General features: G+C 48.0%; 1 protein-coding gene across 1 annotated transcript in view; it reads left to right on the top strand.

The window, feature by feature from the left end:
• The window catches only part of PRDM5 (PR/SET domain 5), a 119,019-nt gene that overhangs the window by 24,843 nt on the left and 72,343 nt on the right, over positions 1-21,833 (top strand). The window contains exon 6 of the mRNA XM_078613282.1: positions 19,631-19,726. Within this exon, the coding sequence (XP_078469408.1) occupies positions 19,631-19,726 (96 nt within the window). The remainder of the gene's footprint in view (positions 1-19,630; positions 19,727-21,833) is intronic.

Below are 21,833 nucleotides of genomic sequence, written 5' to 3' on the forward strand. Positions count from 1 at the left end.
TCAACGTTAATTTAATTTAGAGAGGCGTAGCGCCGTTGAGAACCGAAACGACACGACTGCGCTCTATGATAGCTGGCGTCAAACTGTGCCACATGCCCTCCCGCATGGCCTTGTGGGAGCCTCACTGCCGATAAAATTATTTTAGTTTAGTTTTTTTTGCGGTTTCGATGATGTGCACGTACGTCATCGGAACAGGAAAGGGTTAACCCTCCACCACCCGACACAGCCAAATAAAAGCCAGTTTTGCTGAAAAACAAAAAAGATTGGGGCACATTTGCCCACGCGACAACTTTACTTGGTTTGGCTGTGTCAGGCATTGGAGAATGCAGAGCTCAGACTGACATAGCTGCACAATCTAACCCAACCAATAAACCGAATATGAATCATAACATTAGTCGTGAAAGTCTACGTTATGATATTAAAGCTCGAAGTTGGCACTGTAGCTGCACAATTGGACGCAAAATTATCCAACTAGGGAACGGTTGCATCTCTATGCTCTGCAACTCAAAAGTTACTAGTGTGTAAGCCCGAATATCAGGACCATGATACGAGACGAGTTGCATTGGCTACCGAACCTCAACAGCAGCCTGCATCAATCCGCTCCGTCCCATCTCAGCGAGCAGTTGTGTAGTACCAGCGGCCTAAGCGGACCACAGTCGATACCATTTACGATCCACAGCCCATGGTGATCTGCTGCGGTTACCCATGTGCAAACCGTGTACGACACGGCCAGTCCAGTTTAACCGGGGTCTCCGGCCCGAAGAGCAGGAACCAGTTCACGGAAGATGCTCAGGATCCATTCTTGAGTGGGAGACTGTTTTGCGACGGACTTAAAATGAGTGTTGCTATTATTACAAATAGCTTACGCTGTGTGTGATCAGCGCGGCGCATTCGTGATGTGCTGGACTTATAAGAGTGCGTGATAACAGGCTTTCAGACTTACGTACTTACTAATATTGAGTAGAGCCTAGGTTGGTATCTCATTACAGGTCTGTGGCCGTTTGCAGAACATATCTTAAGGGCAAAGTTGCCCTGAGGCTGCCTTCGATGCTGATGACAATGATTAACGAACCCGTCACTTTCAAGACGGCGTCCCATATTGTTTATCAGCGGCAGCCCGAGAGAAACCCCGCGACATTTCGTCAGCTCCTGGTTTCAGACAGCCCTTCCTGAACGTGGTCTGACCCCCGCAGGGCCAACGACCCCGGCCGTGGGGCTTTCTGAAGCTCGAGGCCCTGGACCCCAGACAAAATATTTTGACAGGCGTTGAGGCTGGGTGGCCGGTGGCAGACGATTTTTTAGCTTTTATAATTTTTTTCAAACCGCACACGTGAGACCACAATAAATGTTACTTGTAGAGGAAACGCTGTGAGGTTGAGGGGGCAAGGCGGGGTGGGGCAGGGGGGGGAGATATTAATTGCTAGAGTTTGAAACCTATCCTGTTGTGTCTTTGGGTCGCGGCTGGCTCCCTTTAGATCCCGACGCAAGTTGCGTCGGCGTTATGGCCCCCCCCGGAGCTCGCGTTGTGTCCACTGTTGGTTATTTTTTAGAGTCAAGATTGATGTGCTGACGCTGTTGGCATGTAACATGTTCCTGTTGCTCCCTGGGTGTCTCGGGGCGTTCACGCTCGGCCCCCGTTTGTGTCTGGGGGATGCGTCGGACTTCCACCGTGATTTATGCTGGGATAGAGGAACGTGTGGATCAGAGGGCGCACACAGGTATGTACATATGTTGAACTTCTTTCGCACCGTACGTAGCTAACCGTGCTAATAGGAGGTGTGGGGGGAAGGACAACAAACGTAAAAACACAAACAAGCAGTTCTTAAGAAATTAGTTTTCAATCCAGGTGATTTAAAAGTGGATAGCTTCTCAGTGGCTTCCTAATACCAGAAGGAAGAGCCTTCCAGACGGGCTGCGGAAGCGCATCTGAAAGTGCAGCGCAATGCGGTGAGCGCGCGTCACACAGGTTAGAGACATCGTTTCGACCGTTAATAAAAGTAAGCGAGACTTGGGGCAGGATGCGTCGCTCGAAGGGGCGATGGCCAAGGGTCAAGAATCACGCCGGATTGGCAGCCAAGGAATGGAACGCGTGGGAGAGCGTCGCGCGTCCGAGTGCGTTCGCTCCGCCCAGGAGACGGAGCGATGAAATCGACTCGCGTGCGGTTGCTGCAGTTGGATCAGCACATCGTAGGATCACGAATGTAGGCAGTGGCTTTGCGATGCCTCAATCCAGCAGTGGATTGAGCATTGCTCATGCTCATGAATTGAAGTGAGCGCACAGGGTTCTCTTTCACCGGTCGTGGTGACCTTAACAGATTCTCAGGCGAGCAGGTCCTGCAAACCCCAAAATAGCTTTGATGCAATTTCCATATGTTTGAAACTTTGTTATCCAAACATCCTGTTTGATATTAAACAACGGCCCCGTTTTGTCACACAACAGTTTTATAAATACTACTGGAAGTTAAGCTGATCCTCCTGCAACAAACCCACACCTGATTTTGTTTTGCAAATAAAGGCGTGTTTCAGTAAAACGCCTCGTAAACAAGCGATGCTATTTCGGTCCGTTTTAATGTGAGACACTTAACGCTGATTAGACGCTGAGCTAATTGCATTTGGTCACAATGTGATGGCATCTCGTATTTTATGCTACAAATAAACGGGGGATCCTCCCGAGCTACTTCTAAACAATAGTCGACGGCGTCTTGAAAGTCACTGGGTTTGTGAATGATTCATTGCCATCAGCCAAGGTCGATCCACTGCTGGATGAAGGTTTCCCAAAGCCACTGCAGCCACGATCCTGCGATTTAATAATCCAACTAGCGCGCAACTGACGATTATTATTTCATCGCTCCATCTCCTCCCTGGCGCCGGAGCTCTCTCTAGGATGCGTTCCGTTTCTTGGCTGCCACTCTGTGAGTGATTATTCTTGACCTTCAAGCCCATCGACTTTTTTTAACAGTTCGGATTTATGCGTTAAACTGCACGTGTTATTATTATTTGACCAATCTATCAAAAGTCACCAATTAGTTCACCACGAACCACCACTGGCTGACATGAAAGTTCATCGTGATTTTAATATCGGCTCACCAATGTCCTAACAGCTTGCCGTCACAAGCAAGTTTGGAAAACTTGTCCCCAATAACAAGACGAGCAAATTTCATCGCCCAATCTCCTTGGTGGATATCCTTATACATGATGCCTGTCCGGTGCTTCTCGAGTACCACAGCACTTGCTTGGAGGGAAGGAACACACTCCGGTAAATAAAGCATCTATTCTCACACGGGGTTTATATTCTCTTGCAGTGAGTTTTTACGGTCATCACACCTTCGTGTTTTGCCGAATTTGATGAATTTCGCGAAATTTACGTAATTGGGAAAAACCACGCAGCGGCATCACCCTCCCCCCACCCCCCACTGGCAAACTCGTGCTGGCTCGCAGGCCAAGTGCTGCATTCACCTTATGCAGCACAGGGGCAGCTGTCGCTGGGGGGGGGGTCCCCTGGGATAGATTGGGGCAGGGCATTGGAAAGATTGAAATGAGGAGGTGTGTTACATTGAGCCGCTTTTAGTTGATGCACCATTAAGTGGTTTCGAAGTGTTTATCCTTATCCTAGGCGTGTTCTTTTTGTTGTTGTAGCATGTGAACGCTTGTTATTTATTGCAAGTTGATCACTAGCGTGCGTTGGGTAATTAAATGAGCACACAGTATGTCTTCTTCACATGCCTGTCTCTGCATAGTATTTCTTGCACATTCCATCAGCCGCACGGCCTTCTGGGAGTTCATTAATTCAACAAGCATCGATTCAAATACAAAGAAACTGGACCAGTGTCAACGTATCAGTGTCTCATCGGCAGTCAGTCTCGCTTCAATCAATGCTGGTGGACTGCCGATCACTCGGGCAATGCCCCTCTCTTCACAATGCGGGGTCCTCATTTGATGCAAAGTCATGCAATGCGTAACTTGTTTATTTTCTGCACAACTGTGTCAATGGTCGTTGGGAGATGCACATGTTGGAGCTTTTATTTGTGACGTCCACTTAACAGATATTTCAAAGGTTCTTCCCGAGGCACATTGGGACGTTGCTTTCGTGAACCATTTCAGATTCCCCAGAGCACTCCGACCTGCCTTGTCTGCCTCCTCATTTCATCACTTTGATTTCAGATCACATTTCATCGCCCACCTACAGTAGGTAACCGGCCGAAGCTTTAATTGGACAACCTCTTCGGCGAAACCGCTGCTGGCAGTGGCACACGGGTGCAAATTACAAAACACTCAACGCATTCGTCAAGGACACTGCCTGGAAAGGAAAAGTATTTCATAGGCAACGTTTTGGGCCGTGATCCTTTATGTCCGTAAAGGATCACTGTGCAAATATATGAATGTGTTGTTAAACCCGCCATAACCCGAAACAGCCAATTAGTAAGGGGTTTGTCACGTGAACAGAACGTGCCAATTCGTTACTAGTACAGCACACCGGTGTGTTGGAGAGTAAACGCACAACATTTACAAATCGAGTACGACGTTTCGCCCGTAATTACAATGAGCATCATCAGGGGACAGCCAGAGGTGTGGATAAATCCTCCTCCTGTTGTTTTGGTCTTCATTAGAGGAACAAATGTGACGTCGTCACTTGCGAGCCAATCAGGTGCATAGACCAGAGGGGAAGGGCGGGGTGATGTTTCTACGCATATAAATTACAGTGGATATCCATTACCGGGCCATTGTCCGAAACGTCGCCTATTACTGCATAACGTTTTTCATTTAAAGCCACACAGTGTTTATTGATAAATGTATTGAGTCTAAAATGTGAATCTGTACATATTGCTAGCTGTGACACGTGTCAGAATGCTGGATACTGAAACTAAACTCAGCAATTATTTTATTTTACCAGGAAAGGGCCGGTGAGCTATGCAGCTCTTTGTCAGCAGTGACCCAGCCACAAGTGATGGCTCAACCAAGTGGCTTGTCATGTGGACATTTATAGCAGCAGCCAATGAATCTAAAACGCACGATGTAAAGGGAAAAACCAGAGGACGCGGATAAAAATCCACATGACCACAGAGAGAACATGCAAACTCCAAATATACAGCAGGCATCAGGGTTGGGATCTAACCCACAACCTCCTGTATACCAGGCGAGGTAGTTAACATCTCCTAGCCACCGTGGCACCCTAACAAAGGTAAAGGAACAAACGCTGAATAGTGCCCAAAGTGTGCATGCTTAGAAATAACACCCACGGGAAACGGGAAGAGCAAATGGGTCAGAGAACAACCGCTAATTGGGGAAACCATCTTGACCATTTAGAAGAGTAATCGGGCTTCGCTCGGAGGTGTCATGACCAACGGACGAGACTGGTGACAGAATGGCAGCCAAAGGAGGGAACACATTCGCGAGGAGGTTGCATTGTGCCGTGGTGGGATCACGTGGGGCGGTGACAGCGTCGGGAGGCCTTTGTCCAGCAGCGGATAGAGCATGGCTGATGATAATGATTGATGGTGATGATTGAACAAGACTTGTCCTGTTCGCTCTTTAGTATGGGAATATTTCTAGGATTATTATGTTTTGGAAACCAGCTCTTCAGATGTCATGTTGTGCGGAGTGCATTGAACCATTCACCCATTCAATTACTGGGCCCTATAACGCAGAACCACTCCATTTAGCACAGTGCGTCCATGCAAGGTATATAAAGACATATTCAGTTGTTTAGGTGTATAGGTGCAATAAAACCTGCAGTTGGTACATTTAATTGAAAGCCAACCATTCCCATTGAATGGAAGGCCCATTAATGTTTTCCACTCTATAATGGAACAGTCGCTCTAATAAATTGGTACACTCAATGCATCTCGTTTACCGAAAGTACATTTACAGTAACGCCGGGCTGTCAGGTAAATCGTTATTTCGCTGACATCCAGCTGCAGTTTATTCATCGTGCAATGAGCGCGTAGAACTGCTTGGTGAAGGGGAAAAAAACCTATCACTGCCAGTCGTTGTGCCACCACAGCAGAACACCTGACCACCAGCATACGACCCGTGCAGCTGGGCTAATTGCAGCAGGCTGCAGGCTTTTGCTGCTGCTGCTCCTGTGGTTTGTGCATTATCAGCGATTCATGACCATGAATAAAATAGCACACTGTTCTAATTTGATGAATTAAATTTTCACAAATTAATTTCGTCGCTCTAGTCAATTGTTTCCAGATGGTGCTTTGCAAGTGTTTTTTTTTTCAATCGCATAACTAGATCCTATAAAGCAGGGCTTTGATAATGACAAATTATAATTTAGAGCCCTTTTTGTCAAGTATCCACTGCCGGATGATGCTCTGTCGTTTACGGGGGTTGTTTGACTGGTTGTGTTTGCTGCTGATGTCGGCTGTGGCCAGGAGTCGAACTTAGGTATCTGGGTTCACAGCGCAGTAATGGTTAGCACCTTGCCAGCGCTCCACACACAAAGGCTTTGACAGTAAGACAAAAGTAGTAATCTACAATCCTTTTGCCAATCCACTGCTGGATGAAGGCCTCCGACCCCATGCCGTGTCTCAGTCACATAGGTTGTTCGGCCATACTTCACCACGCTGGTCAGTGCAGGTTGATGAACGCGAATGCCCAGGACCGGGACTTGAACTCGGGTGGTCCAGGCACGTAACTTGTGCACTGGCCGCTGAGCAGCCGCTCCACCGCTCGTGCGTGCTCCACAGAGACAAGTCAACGTGAACACCGAGAGGTCCGTTCGGAGCGAGTGCGATTCCATCGAAAGGGTTTCCATTGCACGGAACCGAAAGGCAATGGGAACAAAAGCATGTAACGTTAAGTAATTGCGCGTGCAGAAAATAGCGCAGTTAAATGTAATAACAACTCCTGCAACCCAGGAAATGAAAATATTGGCAAGGGCAAACATCAATGCCTTGTTAGAACAGCTGCACTAGGGTGCCACTCAATATGCAAATGGAAAAATTGAAGTTTCAGTTTCTTGGATCACTCTTCCCTCTCAGCTTGTTACTCGTGGTGTAAAAGTCAACAGCCGAGCATCTCACTCCACTCTGTTCATGGTCACAGGTAGCTCAGGTTGCCCTCCCCCTACCCTCCTCCTATTAGCTCTGCCTGCATGTAAATATGTATGTCGAACTTCTTTCGCACCGTACGTAGTCAACCGCACTAATCAGAGGTGTGGAGGGAAGGACAACAAACTAAACACAAAAAGCAGTTCTCAAACAAGCAGTAATCAGCAGTAGAGAGCAGCAAAACATTTACCATTGCACTGTACTCCTGTGATCCTGCGTCTACGCTGCCATGCCTGAACAAACCCACACTGCCCAGCGTCGTGAAGTATGGTCAAGCAAACTCCCATGATCCGCACGGCGTGCAGAGATTTTAAAGTACGTAGCTCCAGTGGCTTCCTAATATTGGAAGGAAGAGCGCTCCAGACGGCCACCACAGAAGTGCCTCTGAAAGTTCGCGATGCGGTGACAAATTGTGTTTGATGGCGAGCCCAAAAGGCGCCGCTGTGAGGGTGACCGGAGTTCGCGTGATGGTTTATACTCATTGAAGAGATCGGCGAGGTATTGTGGTTCATTTGTGGCAAGCACTTTGTGTGTGACGAGTGCGACCTTTGAATGTTTTAGTTTGGCAACGGGAAGCCAATGAATGCAGCTCCGCGAGAACGGGACATCTGTGCCTCTACTCCATGACTTGTGTGTATTGGCTGCGATTCATCCTTCAACTCTGTTGAGCAACGGGTACATATCGAGCGATCGTCGTTAAACTCGCAGGGGCTGCAATTTAACAGGCGAAATAATACAATCTACAGGCACGATCTTGAAAATATTGAACTTGATTTTTGAGTGGCACCCTATGCTATACATTTCAATCGAAACGTCATTTGATTTAATGCGTATTTAAAATTCAGCACCTGCAAATGTGTTCTTTGTTGTTGTTGAAACTCAGTTGCTAGGCACAGTTCCAAATTCCCAAAACATCAAGTGGCCAGCAACAGACAGCACTGTATCAAAGTTTTAATTGATAACGAGTCAACACGATTCTTGAATCGCCTTGATTATTCATTTAAATATTCACCTTCTTGGCTGACGAGTAATTGATGAAATCTGATTGAAACTAAATGTGGGATCTAGTCGAGGCTACACATGAAGTGCAGCTTGCATTACTCTCCATATGAATAACTACACGATAAATTCCACGGCAAAAACTCTCCCGTATCCCCTTTCATATCCCGTTGTTTTCTTTCGTATGACACGGTGGAGGTGGGCGGGGGCTGGCGGCGGGAAAGCCAACAGTTTGGATAGATCAAGTCACAGTTTGTATAGTTCAAGTCATAGTTGAATGTAAAGGTCCTTCGACCAATCCAAGGCGGCGGTAGACGCCGCACGGACTAGGGTGTGTGCGTGCAGATGATGGCGGCAATCGTCGGTCGATGCGTTCGATGGTTTGGGGGCTTCACCACGGTCGCAGTTTGGCGATTCTTTGATTGTCCGTTGATGGAACAACGTGGCACAGCGACGACGATGCATCTCTCCCGTGCCGCGTTCGAGCGCGGTTCAGCGTGGTCCCCGGCCGCCGTGAGAAGAGAGAGAGAATCCTGGAAACTTCCACCGTCGGCTCCTCGGTGGTGTTTTTGTTTTCACAATACTCAATTGTGAAAATTGTGGACAGCAGATCCAATGGGGGGGGGGAGGGGTGGGCTTAATCGGTGTTATTTTCATATTACATATGGCTAGACGAGATGGTGCAGGAGAGAGAATTCGTGTAGTTTTGCCATTCCTCCTCCGTTTTAGGAGTGCGGATTGGAGTGGTTTACTATTTTGGTCCATAGCGTGAGTTGCATGGCCACAATTGCATTGTGGCTTGTCTTTAAGTTTACATTCATAGTGTTATTATTCGCGTTGTAATTGCCATGTTTGGAACATTCAGAGAAATCATGATTTAAATACATATTTACATGTACCTACTAATTTAATAAACAGCTGGGTAGAGTGGTCGGAAAGTGGTAAGCGCAATTGACTGTGATACAGAATCAGCACAAGGCAAATATGCGTATACATGAGCTAGGGATGTGCTCCAAATTTTCAAAATAATCGCATAAAGGAAAATTGGGTCTAGACACAAAATTTGAGCCGATCCGAATTTTTTGTCGTCACTCCTATGACTTCATTTCTGCTGTTTTACCACCAGAAGTAATATTTCAGTTGTGACCATGATGACATTTCAAATCTGTACATAATGCAAAATTATTTCAAAAAAATCTGAAAATGATCCGATATTACCCTTAAAAAATACGAAATCCTAATTCCACAAAAGATCTGAAACTCAACCCGAGTGGGAGCCCACGTGTTGAATAAAATCCGTCAATGGATTTTATTCCGTCAACGGATTTCATTCGTTGACACTACTAAGAAATGTTGAGCCGGAAGCTCTTTTACAAGAACGATCATCAGAAGGGCTTTAGTGAAAAAAAACATACAGAGAGTTACAGCAAATACATCATAACGTGGTTGTTTTTAACTTAGCCTTGGTCTGGCTGAGTGAGGAGGGGATTCATTGTAACATGTTTAGCGCTCATTCACCGGAAATTCTTGGCAAAGGAATATGGAATTTCCACCACAAACCTTTGGCAGCCAATGGGGATTATTAATGGGAGGGCGCCATGGTGAGCTGCTATACATTTTCACGTGATGAGCCATTTCATCGAGCTATCATCTGTGGCCAGGTCGCTTCTGTAAAAGAGCTACATAGCTTAGTGGGCCTTACCTGGTCACATAAAAAATAGTCAAATAGTAAACAAAAAATTCGTGCTCACCTCATTTGAGCATGGGGACAATGGCTTCATTTTAATTCGGAGTTACTCGGTGTTGTTCTAGTATATCAGATGCAAATGCTTGTGCGCTATTTAATTCATGATATGCTTATTCAGTGTTATTAGTTAAGGTTTCGTTAAGGGTTTGGATTTTTTATGTAAAGCGCTGTGAGGCCTTGTGTGAATGGCGCTGTATAAAATAAAGTTTTAGTTAGTAATACTAAGCCATAGCTGCTAATTTAGATCTATGGTTATTATAGGAGGCGTTCATCCAGCAGTGTATTCACTATGGATGATGGCGATGATGATAATGATGGCGATTTAGGACAGCCCTTTCAAATCGACAGTTGATAGCAAAACAGTGTGGAAACTTTCAGTCACATTCTCGTGGAGTTATTGCCTAAGCTTTTCTTTCACATTTGGAAGTATAGGTAACAGAAAAAGCGTCAATGAAAGCCCATTCTATATTTGTGCATGTAAAAAAAAACTACTGACTAATTTATTGAGACTGCACACGCCTCTTATTCACAGAGAAAAAAGGGCATGGTGCTCTGGCGAAGCTTGTGTTTTTCAGTGGGACTAATTAGGCCATGTGATGTATCGATGTGGACAAATGCAGTAAAAAAAAAATCCAAATTAATTGCTGGTAAATTAAAATGTCAAACGAATCGGAAGCTGTGTCAAGCACAGAAAAAGTATCCGATTGCATAACGGTCATTTTAAAATTATTATTATTGTAAAATAATACCCGTAATTATGTGTTTAATAATAAGAAATATGATTTGGAATTATTCTTGCGGAGGTATTTTCCAAGAAAGCGTGCGGAGTGGAGCACATTGCAAAGAATAATCTCTCTCGAGTGACCATTTCTTATTTCAGTAAAAACATTTTAATCGCCAACTTACGAGCGTTCCACGCGTTTAAATGCGTCCAGTTATTATTTTAATGCTTGGATTTTTTTACATTGACTGACAGAAAGAGCAGCACGTGGATTCCAGAACGTAATGCAGGTTAAACACATAATTCCCAACAGTTTTTTTAATGTTATTTATTATATTTCAGTAGGAGCCCAGTACGGAACACAAACCGTGACGTGGCGGGGGGGGGATTATAATTCCGACCTGTTAAGAAATGTCAGCGGACTTGAGGGCAGGATACTTCATGGCCTAGGAAGGGTTGATGGCAAAAGGTCAAGAATAATCAACGGGAGTGGCAGCCAGGGAAGGGAACACAATTGAGATGAGATCCACTGGTGATTTTTTTAACATCTTGAGAATTGGCCACGACTTGGAGAGGACTTCACCCAAGTGGGTTGACCCTGGCTGATAATGATGATGATGAAGATGTTTCTTCTTTTACAGGGTGTCTGCCAGCAAGTATGGTTTTCTGTTGGCTCATGCTTTTGCCATGGGTAACCGATTATTTGAGTAACCGATTAGTCGTAATTATTATAGCTTCGATTGCTCGACTAATCGTATAACAAGAAAATAGTTGGAAAGAGTCTCACCTCTGTTTCCAGGCGCTGCCGCTGGATGGGAGGCGATGGCCTGAAAAATCTACCGTCAAAAAGTCAGTCGATTAAGGCGTCGGGTCCATTGCTAATAGACTCAAGCAACGGACCATCCCAGCTCCACTCGATGGCTGGTGTTACAGTTAGCCACCGGCCTTCGGAAACAGGATTTGGCACGCAAAAAAAATCGTCAGCGCATCAATGTCCAGGGATCTCACTGCGACGCGGCTTCTCGCGCACGTGACCGCTTAGGTGCAGCAAGGGGCCATCAAATGAGTACGTACGCATGGAGGGGGGAGGGGGGGTTAACCCACATGCGTACGCTTGCGTATGGGGGCTCTACTGACAATGCACGTATGCATAGCAAACGGGGGGGGGGCGGGTGAAGCCTCTATAATAATTTGTCTACATTGGTCTTCAAATGAGCCACAGTTCAGTTTCTTCAGCTGTCAGACGAGTACTACCGGGAGAGGTGGGACTCTGGGAAAGATGCCACTCGTATGCCACCGTACCCCTGACTGCAGCTATCACGCAGCTCAGCAAAATATGTGGCCAAGGTACACGATTTAATTATTTAATGTAGCCGGTGGTGGACTATCTGTTTGCTTAAACACGTTAAAATTATGAATCCTTGATCGTTTCTGCGTGGATTAAATATCGGCCGTTCTATAGGATTCGGGGGGGGGGGGGGGGTGTGCATTAAGCGTACGTTCGCAGGTGGAGGGGGGGGGGTGTAAAAAGTACGCGTGCCCACAGGGAGGGGGGAGGGGTCAAGTTTTGACAGATTTTTGCGCTACGTACTCAATGGATGGCCCCCAAGAGCTTGTGCAGGTGCAGCTATTGCTGCCGCTGCTGTTGCTGCTGCCACTGCTGTTGCTGCCGCTGCTGTTGCCGGCCTTCCTTTGCAATCAGGCGACAGCCCTGTAATTCCTTCCACCTGCGCCCGGCTTGACGAGAGCTGGGCCCGAGCGCGAGTCTAGCGGGGTGAGCAGCTCGCACAGGGACGGACCCGTGCGTCCGTCCCGTCCGCCTCGCGTCGCAGCGTTGCCGTCCGTCTCAGCTGCTCCGCTTGAGGCTCTTCCGTGCGATCCGATCGGCCACGCGGCGGTGGGGCGGTGCGGGGGGTGGTCCGGATTCCGCTCAGGTCTCGCCGCGCTTTCTTGGCAATTCTCTCCTTCGGCTTCTACACTCGGAGCGAACGTTCCTCGGGCGAGAGCGCTGTCGGCCTCCATCGGCCCGGGCGGGGGGGCGAGGCGGCGGTCGGAGGTGGTGGATTGATGGGAGGCCGGCAGCTGAAGCAGCGAAGGTGGCTGCGGCTGGCGCTCGAGGGCAGCGTGTTGTGTGGCTTTTTTTTGTTCGCCCCGTGGCCTCGGCATTTCTGACCACCCACTCGGCGACGCCGCCGCCGCACCTAGAAACCTTCGGCATTTGCCGTTGACCGAAGCCCCCGCTGCCTTTTCGCAAACGCCGCGTTTGGAAACGTAAACTTCAGCTACGACGGACGTAACCGGCAAGATCACCCGGCAATGAAGGGTTTACGCGATCTAATCCAAAAGCCTCAATTGTGGATGATATTGGTCGTGGAAGCCTGCTACTTGTTAAACTGATGAAGAGTTAATTTATTTGTATTTATATTTAACGCCGCAGGTGCCTCGTCGGGAGAGCGTGCAGCGGCTCGCTGAGAGGAAGGTCGCGGGTTCAAGTCCTGGTTGTTGGGGGGTTGACTCGGCCAATTATCTATTTGGGGGTCGATAAAGTGACTCTCACTTTGTGGGGAAGTCATAGGAATGTGGAATTTCCACCACTGGCTTTGCAGCAGATGATCTCCAATGCCTCGGTGCTCCCTTGGGAACGAAACCACTCTCTTTGAGGGTGATACAGCACGCACAGGTAATGAAATACCCCACCCTCCGTTTAAAGGCACACTGATCGCTAATGATCAATTTACGTGCAGCAGCAGCAGCACTGACATCATTGTGATTGATTTTTGGTTGTTCTGGAGTAATTGTTTTACAATACCGACATTTACCAGCGTTCAAGTCACAAAACGTTCTCTTTGATTAATGAATCGGGTAATGTTTTTACGTGCATTTAACCGTTTACCCATAAGGCACCGTACTCTGGAAAATGTGCTACTTTACCACGAAGTAATTAAATTTGTTTTCCCTTTTAAGGAATTTGGGTTGAGCATGAGGGAAGGAGTGGTGGCACAGTGGTTAGCAGACCGCGTTATAATTTCGGCGACACCGGGTTCGATTCCCGGCCATGACGAGCACCGGTGATGATGATTGACATCTGAACGCATCCCGTCCACCTCCTCCTCCCCCCGCTCACCTCCCTGCTCCCTTCACCAACACGCATTGACCGGCGTGGTGAAGTATGGTCAAACAACCCCCAGTGACCGACCCGACATCCGATGGCGGATTGACTGTGGGGGCCTCCAGTGTTAGGCGGAAATGTGTTGGCGAGGAGGTTTGTACTTGGTTTCGCACAAACGGTGCAATGTAATGCAGTAACAGCTGATTTGAAAGCCCAGCAATCCTTCAGGTGCTGGCTGTGCAACCCGCTTTTGGTTGAGAATTCCATGGAAAAGAAACTCGCAGCAATTGGAAGAGCGGCCAGAAGTGAGCACATTTCTCGGCCAAAAAGTGCGAATGCTTCTGATTATTTCCGTTCCCCCCCCCCCACCTTGAACCTTGAACCTGGAGCCTGTGCCAATGAGGGCATCGATCATTGCCCCTGGTCTCTCTCTCACGTTTCGCAGGCCACCCCTGCTGTTCGACCTCACGGTGAAAGTCGACGAGATTGCTAACGAAACTGCCGGGGTTGGGGCCAGGTCATCGCCGGCTGACAGGAGCTGGCACGAGCTGGCAGGAGACGGCTGCAGAGGATTTAAAACCTCGTGTATGCTTGGCATCTCGCCCGCACCAACAACAATGTATATTCATGAAACGATCCAGCCACTTGTGGAGTGGTTTGCATTGCGTGGCCAATCCAGTGGTGTCAGGAATATTGCACTGTCCCACAACACATTGTTTCTGTTCTGACCGAGAGTAATCAGAATCAGATTCTTTATTCATACCGGAGGAATCCGATGAGCTATAAAGTAATTTTTCCACAGATGTCCAGTAACTGAGCAGACGCTGTGTAAAGTACGGAGACGAAATCCCTCTTTTGTTTTGCATTGATTTCATCGTCATAAGCGAAGGCGGTCTGTACGACGTGAAGTATATCATTATCCTCATCAGCCATGCTCAATCCACTGCTGGATTAAGGTCTCCCTAAGCTACCGCCAGGCTGTAGCCTCTTACGATCCTTCAACGCAACAAACCGCCCAGCACCTGAGGCATAGCAGCGTGACACGAAGACAAATGTAGGAACTGTGGAAGTCTTCTATATTTCCCCCATTCTCTTAGTATAAGGGCATGCGTGTGGCCGTTGTTTTTTAGAGAGAGAGAGAGAGACGGGGACAAGGGAAAGAAGGTTAGAGTGAGAAATGAAATTGAGAGGGTCGAAAATGAAAAATGAACACGGGAAATAATTTCATATCCATACAAATAGTGGCTGAGGCAGCCGCCAATAGTGTGGCTGTGTCCACGTGGGATATCTTGTTTCGTGAGTACATTTGGTGAGAGAACGGAGCAACCCCCCGCAAAATACCACGGTTCCCGTCGGAGCGTTGCAACGGGAGAATGGAAATTTATTGCAGGAAAGCGTCTGCTTTTTATAGCTGACAAGTTTTGTTTTTGTTCTTTTATTTATTTCATTCTCCTCATCCACCCGCAACCCCCCCCCCCCATTGCATGAGCCTCTCCTTCCCTGCTGGCCTAAGGCTCGCCGCTCAGCTCTATTCCCAAGCCTCCAAAAAGCCCCTTTTCTTCCAGTCTTGCATTGCACAAACATTCGCCACACTCAGTTGAGAGCGCCGCCTTCTCTGCTCCCAAGCCCCCCCCCGCCTGCCCCGTGCTCCCGCCCCACCTCATTTCTCTCTCCCTCCCCCCTTGGACCGCGGCCAGCATGAAATCCCATCAGTGCCGTGCACTCCCAGGTCAAACTAGTAATTGTCAGATTCTGCAGGCCATCGTTCGGATCAGTGAAAGATTTTGCCTCGACACAAATGCTCGCGCGATCAAGGGTTTTGGCAGACTTCTGCAGAGAGCTCTGAACCTCGGGGTGCTTCTTCGCGTGACCAGAGTTATCCGCAATGCCGAGCTGTTCTGCAACCAGCGATATTCGCCTGTGCGCATGTGTGTAAGCGGTAGTGTCGCGGTTAGCACGCTGCGCAATGAACGCCGGCGACCCGAGTTCGATTCCCGCTCAGTCCCCACACCGGTGACGATTATCGTGGTCATTGTGCGCTGCGTCATAACCTTAATCCCACGTTTGAAAGCCACCCACAGCGATATTGCGAAGCCATGTTCTTATCGTGTCCACGAGTGTGGCGACCGAGGGAAAGAGCTCAGAGCGGACGGTGGGAGACTGTCGGGGCAGGGCGTGGCGGTCGCTGCGTGTCTACCTGCAGCAGCAGCAGCTGCGGCATCTGGCAGAGAGTAGACAACGTTGGTGAGGTGCGGTGGTGGCTTTAGGCCCCTGATGGCATCTTGGTCTTGCATTGTGAGCGTGCGTGGGGAGCGGTGGGGTAGCAGTTAGCACACTGCGCTACGAATTCGGCAACTCGAGTTCGATTCCTGCTCACGGCCAACACCGGTGACGATTATCTGAACTGGTCCTGGGCCTCCCCTAGGTCGACTCAGCCTCCTCATCTGTACTTCGTGTGATGTATAAACATCATCACTAGGGAGACAAAGGTGGTCGGGCGTGGTGTGCCGTGCAGGACTTCATAGGTGGTCGCTCACAGCACTTGCCCCAAAAGTCTGTGAAGGCTACACGGGGGGTCTTTGTCTTTGTGTGCATGTGCAAAAGGGCACTCTGGGGTAGTTGAACAAATTAGGTAATTTCACAGTGACATTTTCTAAATGATCCTAATAATACATGTGGGGTGTAATTTAGAAGGTAATTAAGTGTAATTTTGGAAAATATGCCTTATTTATGGAATAAGTCAACTTTCTGACACATACATGAACATGAATGCACAATTGCCGTCCCCGTGTGGATGAGAGAGAGGTGGGTTTATCTAAATAGGCCCCACTCCCGGCATTTCATCAGCATTTCTCACCTCATGAAGGAATGGTGTATTAATGATTTCTGTATGAATTACAGAACTCTTAATTGGTTGACGTACTATGCCCAAGCTAAAAGGCGGATTAATGATTTTAGTTTGAACTACAGAACTCCTAATTGGTTGATGTACTGTGCTCAAGCAAAAAGTCCACTTAATGACTTACACTCCTGATTACTCGCAACCTTTTTTAGTTTCCGAAATGTATGCGAGGAATTTGTGGGACTGCCCTGAGGGAAGTCCTCTCTTTCTCGGTGAGTCTGACTCACAGGAGACTTGTAAAGTGGTCTCTGATACTTATCACGTATTGCTGATTATTATCTTAAAATGTTTCCGAACTGATTAATCATCTCGTTTTGATGATAAGTGCATCACTGGCATATTGTCAACAAATGGAACCTCGGTGAAGAAAAGCTGCGCCCGTGAATGCAATATTCCGATGTATTTGTGGAGTCAGCTGTGTGTTGTTTGGCATGATATCCATTTGTTTTGCTCCACACGCTGGGAGCTTCTCCAAGGAGCAGAATGCTTAGTTACTGATAAAGCTCCCAGCACTTGGAGTGAAACGTCAGACTTCGTGCCGGAAAATACGCGGTGCAACCCGAAAACACATTGGAGGGTCCGCATCTCACAACCACGAAAAACCTACAGTCCCGTGAATAATGGTTTCAACATTGTCCGTGTTAAACCCTTTAATCATTGTTTAACCTCAACATGATTTGAAATGGCCAATTAAAGAACATTGCATTATGAGCTATTGGAGTGATTATGCGTTAGGTATGCATGCATGTATGTTTAGTACGAAGTTATTTGTTTATTTGCTAGCATAATCATCAGCTTTGGTCAATCCACTCCGATGGACCACATAGTAAACTACTGGAGTGTGCGCTACTTCAACGGAGGAATAATACAACTACACGAACTCGCTCCTGAAGCCCTCTTGCAGTGGCTCGCAGACCTGGCATTTAGCGCCTGAACGTATTGACATCATTCGCAAGAATGGAATAGAATCCACTTATGATGAAGGCCTTCCCATGACGTCGCCACGAATCACGATCCTGCGATGAATCATTGGTTGCATGCCATAAAACAGAACTTGAGTTTTGCTTGAAAAGACAAGTGCTCTCGTTTTACAAGGGCTAAGGCTCAGCGCCATTAAGTAAGGTAAAGCATACAAGAGGGAGAATAAAAAGACCATCTAATTGTGACGGCAAACAGGCCCCACTTTTCAGGAAAAACCAGCACAATCGGTTTTAAGAATTCATCTCTTTTTTTTCGTCCGTTACTCTCGGAAGATGGATCACTAATGCTGCCCGGAGGAAGAGAAAATCAAATCAGCCACGCAGCTTTTTGCTAAATTGTACTAACTGCCGTCTCAGAATTTAACGGCAAATTAGGGCTGACATGTTTCCCTTTTGAGAAATGGCGACATTACGGACGAGGGGAAAGCCTGACCCCCGCCAAACCTTTGTCGGTAAATAATGGAAAACATTTAGAGCAAATAAAAAAAAACGTAACTCAATTTAGAAAAATGGGAAATTGCCTATAATCAAAAAGTACGCTCAAATAAAGCCCGCAAGCAAAATGCAGGGGTGCATGAATAGAATGCAACCCGCGTGTAAAGTGTTGTGTTGTGATTAAATTATTAAAGAACAGATACCCACGTCTCTCTTGCCAATGAGACGATCCTGGTCTCCGGAGATCTCGCCTGGTGAAATAAATCAAACGAACGGACAGACGTGCGCATTGGGGTGGAGCGGCTTGCAGTGAGCGCGTTGTGTTGTGAACCCGGCGGACCCGAGTTCAATTCCCGGCCAAGTCGAACATCAGTGGCGAGCGATGTCAGAACCAGGCCTGGGCTCTTTTCTTTCCCCCTGCCTCCTTAAACACCCTCCAGCGACCACACATTCGAGCTGCCTGTGTGCACACACGAAGCGCTCGGTTTCAGCCACAGCGGTCCGGAACATCGTTCCATCCTGCCTTGTTTTGCCATCGGATTATAGAAATGAAAATAGGGTTAAATGACCTATTATTATTTTTTCTACCTACGTAACTTTACCAAAAGAACCAAAGAGTATGTATTCCTGCAGTCACGAAAGCTTCAAATCAAGGTTGAGGGTTAAATAATAATAAAGTATGACTATCTAAAGGAGTGGGAGTGCCTTACGCCTATCGTCCCTTCTCCAAGCCAGCCGAGCGGCGTCTCCGGAAACTACCCAGTGAGATAATAAGCCCCGGGTATACACGACGGAGCGCTTGATTCTGGTATTAGAAGCTCCTGTGCTTCGTAGCATCACCAGACCACTGAAATAAATGTGACGGCATGCACGTGAAGATTGAACGCATGCAATATTTCTGTGACGTTCAGCCAGGTTGTTTAGGGGATTTTCAGATAATTTACATTACGTGATGACGATGTACTTATTCAGCATGTCTTCGTGATGACCAAAACGACGTCCACCCGATGTCACACGGCGGTCACCTTTTGCTGGGAACAGCACGGGCGCGACGTCGTGAACTGTGACCTTTCCTCTGAATGATTCCGGATCGCTCCAAAACAAAACATTTATTTGCGATCGTCCTACAACACTGTAGGTCAACACACTTTTTCTGGCATGAGGTATTCCAACGGTTTAAGGTCATTTTGGAGTGCTGATTCCAAATCTGTCATCAGTTTTTGTCTATCACATCAGGTTTTTGAGATATCAAATATTGCATTTTCAATAAAAACTGCAGAAGAAAAATATTAAATAAATGTCTACATAAAATGATATTATAAACACACTATCCTAAAAAAACAGGAACATATTTTATCACTAAAGCAGTCACTGACTCGCAACAACTTGCAATCATAAGTGACAGAGTTAATTTCGGGTAAAATCAATGAAAATGGGGTATGCCGATAGCATAAAAATGATGTGATAGAGCAAATCTGAGATCAGATTTGGAATCAGCACCTTGAAATTAGTCTAAAACAGCTGCAAAAGTCCAGGCCAGAAATATTTTTTTTTGTTGACCAGTGCAATATTCATACGCAGGCCTGTATTTTGTTTTCAGATGTATCCAAATGTCTCGGGGGTGGGGGGGGGAGCGCATGAGCATGACTAACACGGTGCATGGCTGCTGTGTATCGTGGCAGTGTGCTGCAGTGCATGGAGAAAGCCGTTCTGCCCGGGGAGCAGCCGGGAGGCTTCCAGTGCGGAGTGTGCAGTGCCTCCTTTGTCTCCGAGTGCAGGTGAGTGCTCCTGAGCTGCTGCACCCAATTTGGGGCAACGATGATGATTTCTTATGGCCAATGAATGTTGGAGATTCAGTTCTGTCGTGATTGAGCCATTCAGTTGCTTTGTCTGAGGGTGTGGGTGAATGTGTAGATATACTCCCACCCACCCACTGACCCACTCACACAGTCACCCACTCACCCGCCCACTCACTACACCCACCCACTGACCCACTCACACAGTCACCCACTCACCCGCCCACTCACTACACCCACCCACTTACCCACCCACTTTCTCACCCACTTATCCACCTACTCATCCACTTACCCACCCACTCACTCATCCACTCAAGCACAATTCACCCACCACCTTCAAATGTACATTTGGGGTAGTGGCCCACAGGAGAAAGAGTCTTGCATTTTCCGCTTCTTCATTCGGATCAATGAGATTTACTTTCTAACTTCTAATTTCCTGGACCTTGTCCTGACTTCTGGAGAATGTGTTGTGTTCAAACGAAACATCCGTGACCTCAATCGCCAAACTTCGGTTGCGAAAATCGTTCTTTGCCTTCCCGTTGAGCGAGCTGAAACAATCGTAACTGACGCGTCGTTGAACGCTTGTGCACGTGGCCAAGTCATTCGTTTGATTGTGTCGGCTGCTGGAGGGTTCTCATCGACACAAATTCGGCCAGACCATTACGTGGCCTCGCCCAAAAATACGGTAATGAATCGTAGCATTGGCTGCAGCGACCTACGCGTTAAGATAATTACTTAACTCTGGAAATGTGTTGGGATGCTGCCGTGGTAGTTGCAAGGTTAGCATCAGGCAACCGGTGTTCTATAAATGTGTATGGGCACACAGGAAAGGCCGTGTGGCTGGTTGTACATATCACGTCAAGTGATTTTTATTTCCCCCATTTACTTTTATGACTTTAGATGACAGACTCGGGGGAAACACCTCTCAGCGTGCGTGTTTGTGTGGAATCACCCAATGCGGCCTCATTCCAGCACGACGGGCACAAGCGCGCGAGTGTTCCACTTGGGACGCTTGGTTCAGAGCAGAGGGTGCCGAGTCACGGCTGTCGATGGGGAGGGGGACGCTGCCACCGCGGTGCGACGGTTGGCCGCGCGCCGGACTCGCAATCCGGGGGTCGCCGCTTCGGTTCGGTTCGATCTCCCAGCGCGGCAGTTGAAACGATCGGCAGGTCGCTTTTGTTGGGGTAAAGTGTGGGTGCTTCCACCTGTTACAAGACATCTGTGCACCTTCGAAGAGTGTCGGGTTTTTTCCTCTCTTCCGCTCCTTCGAGTAGAGTCACTTCTGCCAGCGGCAGGGAGCAATTTCACAACTGCACCTGTACCTCCTACGCAAATGTTCAGGCGCATCCCTCCAACGGTGCTATCAGGGAATATTCCTCGACGTTGTTTGAAGTTCACAAAATCCTGCACCACTGCCGAAGACGTCCGACCAGCGTAACAAGAGGAGGAGAAAATGCGCTCAGGAAGAGGTCCCTCCCCAAGAGCTCCCCTCTCCCAGGATGCCCTTCTGGCATCAGAGGCTTGGACCAAGTCAATGGTGGGACTGCCGCCCCTCCGCGTACAACGACGTCATGGCGCCTCACCGAGTGTCGCGAGTCGAGGCCCCGGAGTGTTTTCAGAACAAGGAGCGGTCGGTCTCGTGGCGTCGCCGTTGATCGACGTTGGCGAACACCGAGTGGCCGTGCCGGGGGGAGGGTGAGCGGCGTGCCCACCTTGCTTCTGCACTGCGCGATGCTGCACAATGGGCTCCGACACGGTCGAGCTGAGAAGCGCTGAGCCACGGACGGCCCTGCCTCTCTGCCCTGACTGGGGGTGATGGATGGCTGAGGTTGAGGAGACACCTCTGCAGCCTGCAGGTGATCTCAGATGTCGCTCCGAGACATTTCGCACAAAGGCCTCTGCAGCTCACTTAGAAAATCTCCCGGGCCCGCAAATTGTAACGTCACGCGTGCTTTGAAAGAGTAACAAACTCGTGTCACTGAATCTCGGCTCATTCTTTTTCGTCTTCCTATGCCTGTAGTTTAACATTCTGGTGGTTGAGCCAGATAATTGGATCAGGAGTAGCATGGTGGTGCATCGCTCCTGTGCT

This window comes from Lampetra planeri, chromosome 41 (assembly GCF_965212315.1).
Source record: "Lampetra planeri chromosome 41, kcLamPlan1.2.h2, whole genome shotgun sequence".
Lineage (NCBI taxonomy): Eukaryota > Metazoa > Chordata > Hyperoartia > Petromyzontiformes > Petromyzontidae > Lampetra > Lampetra planeri.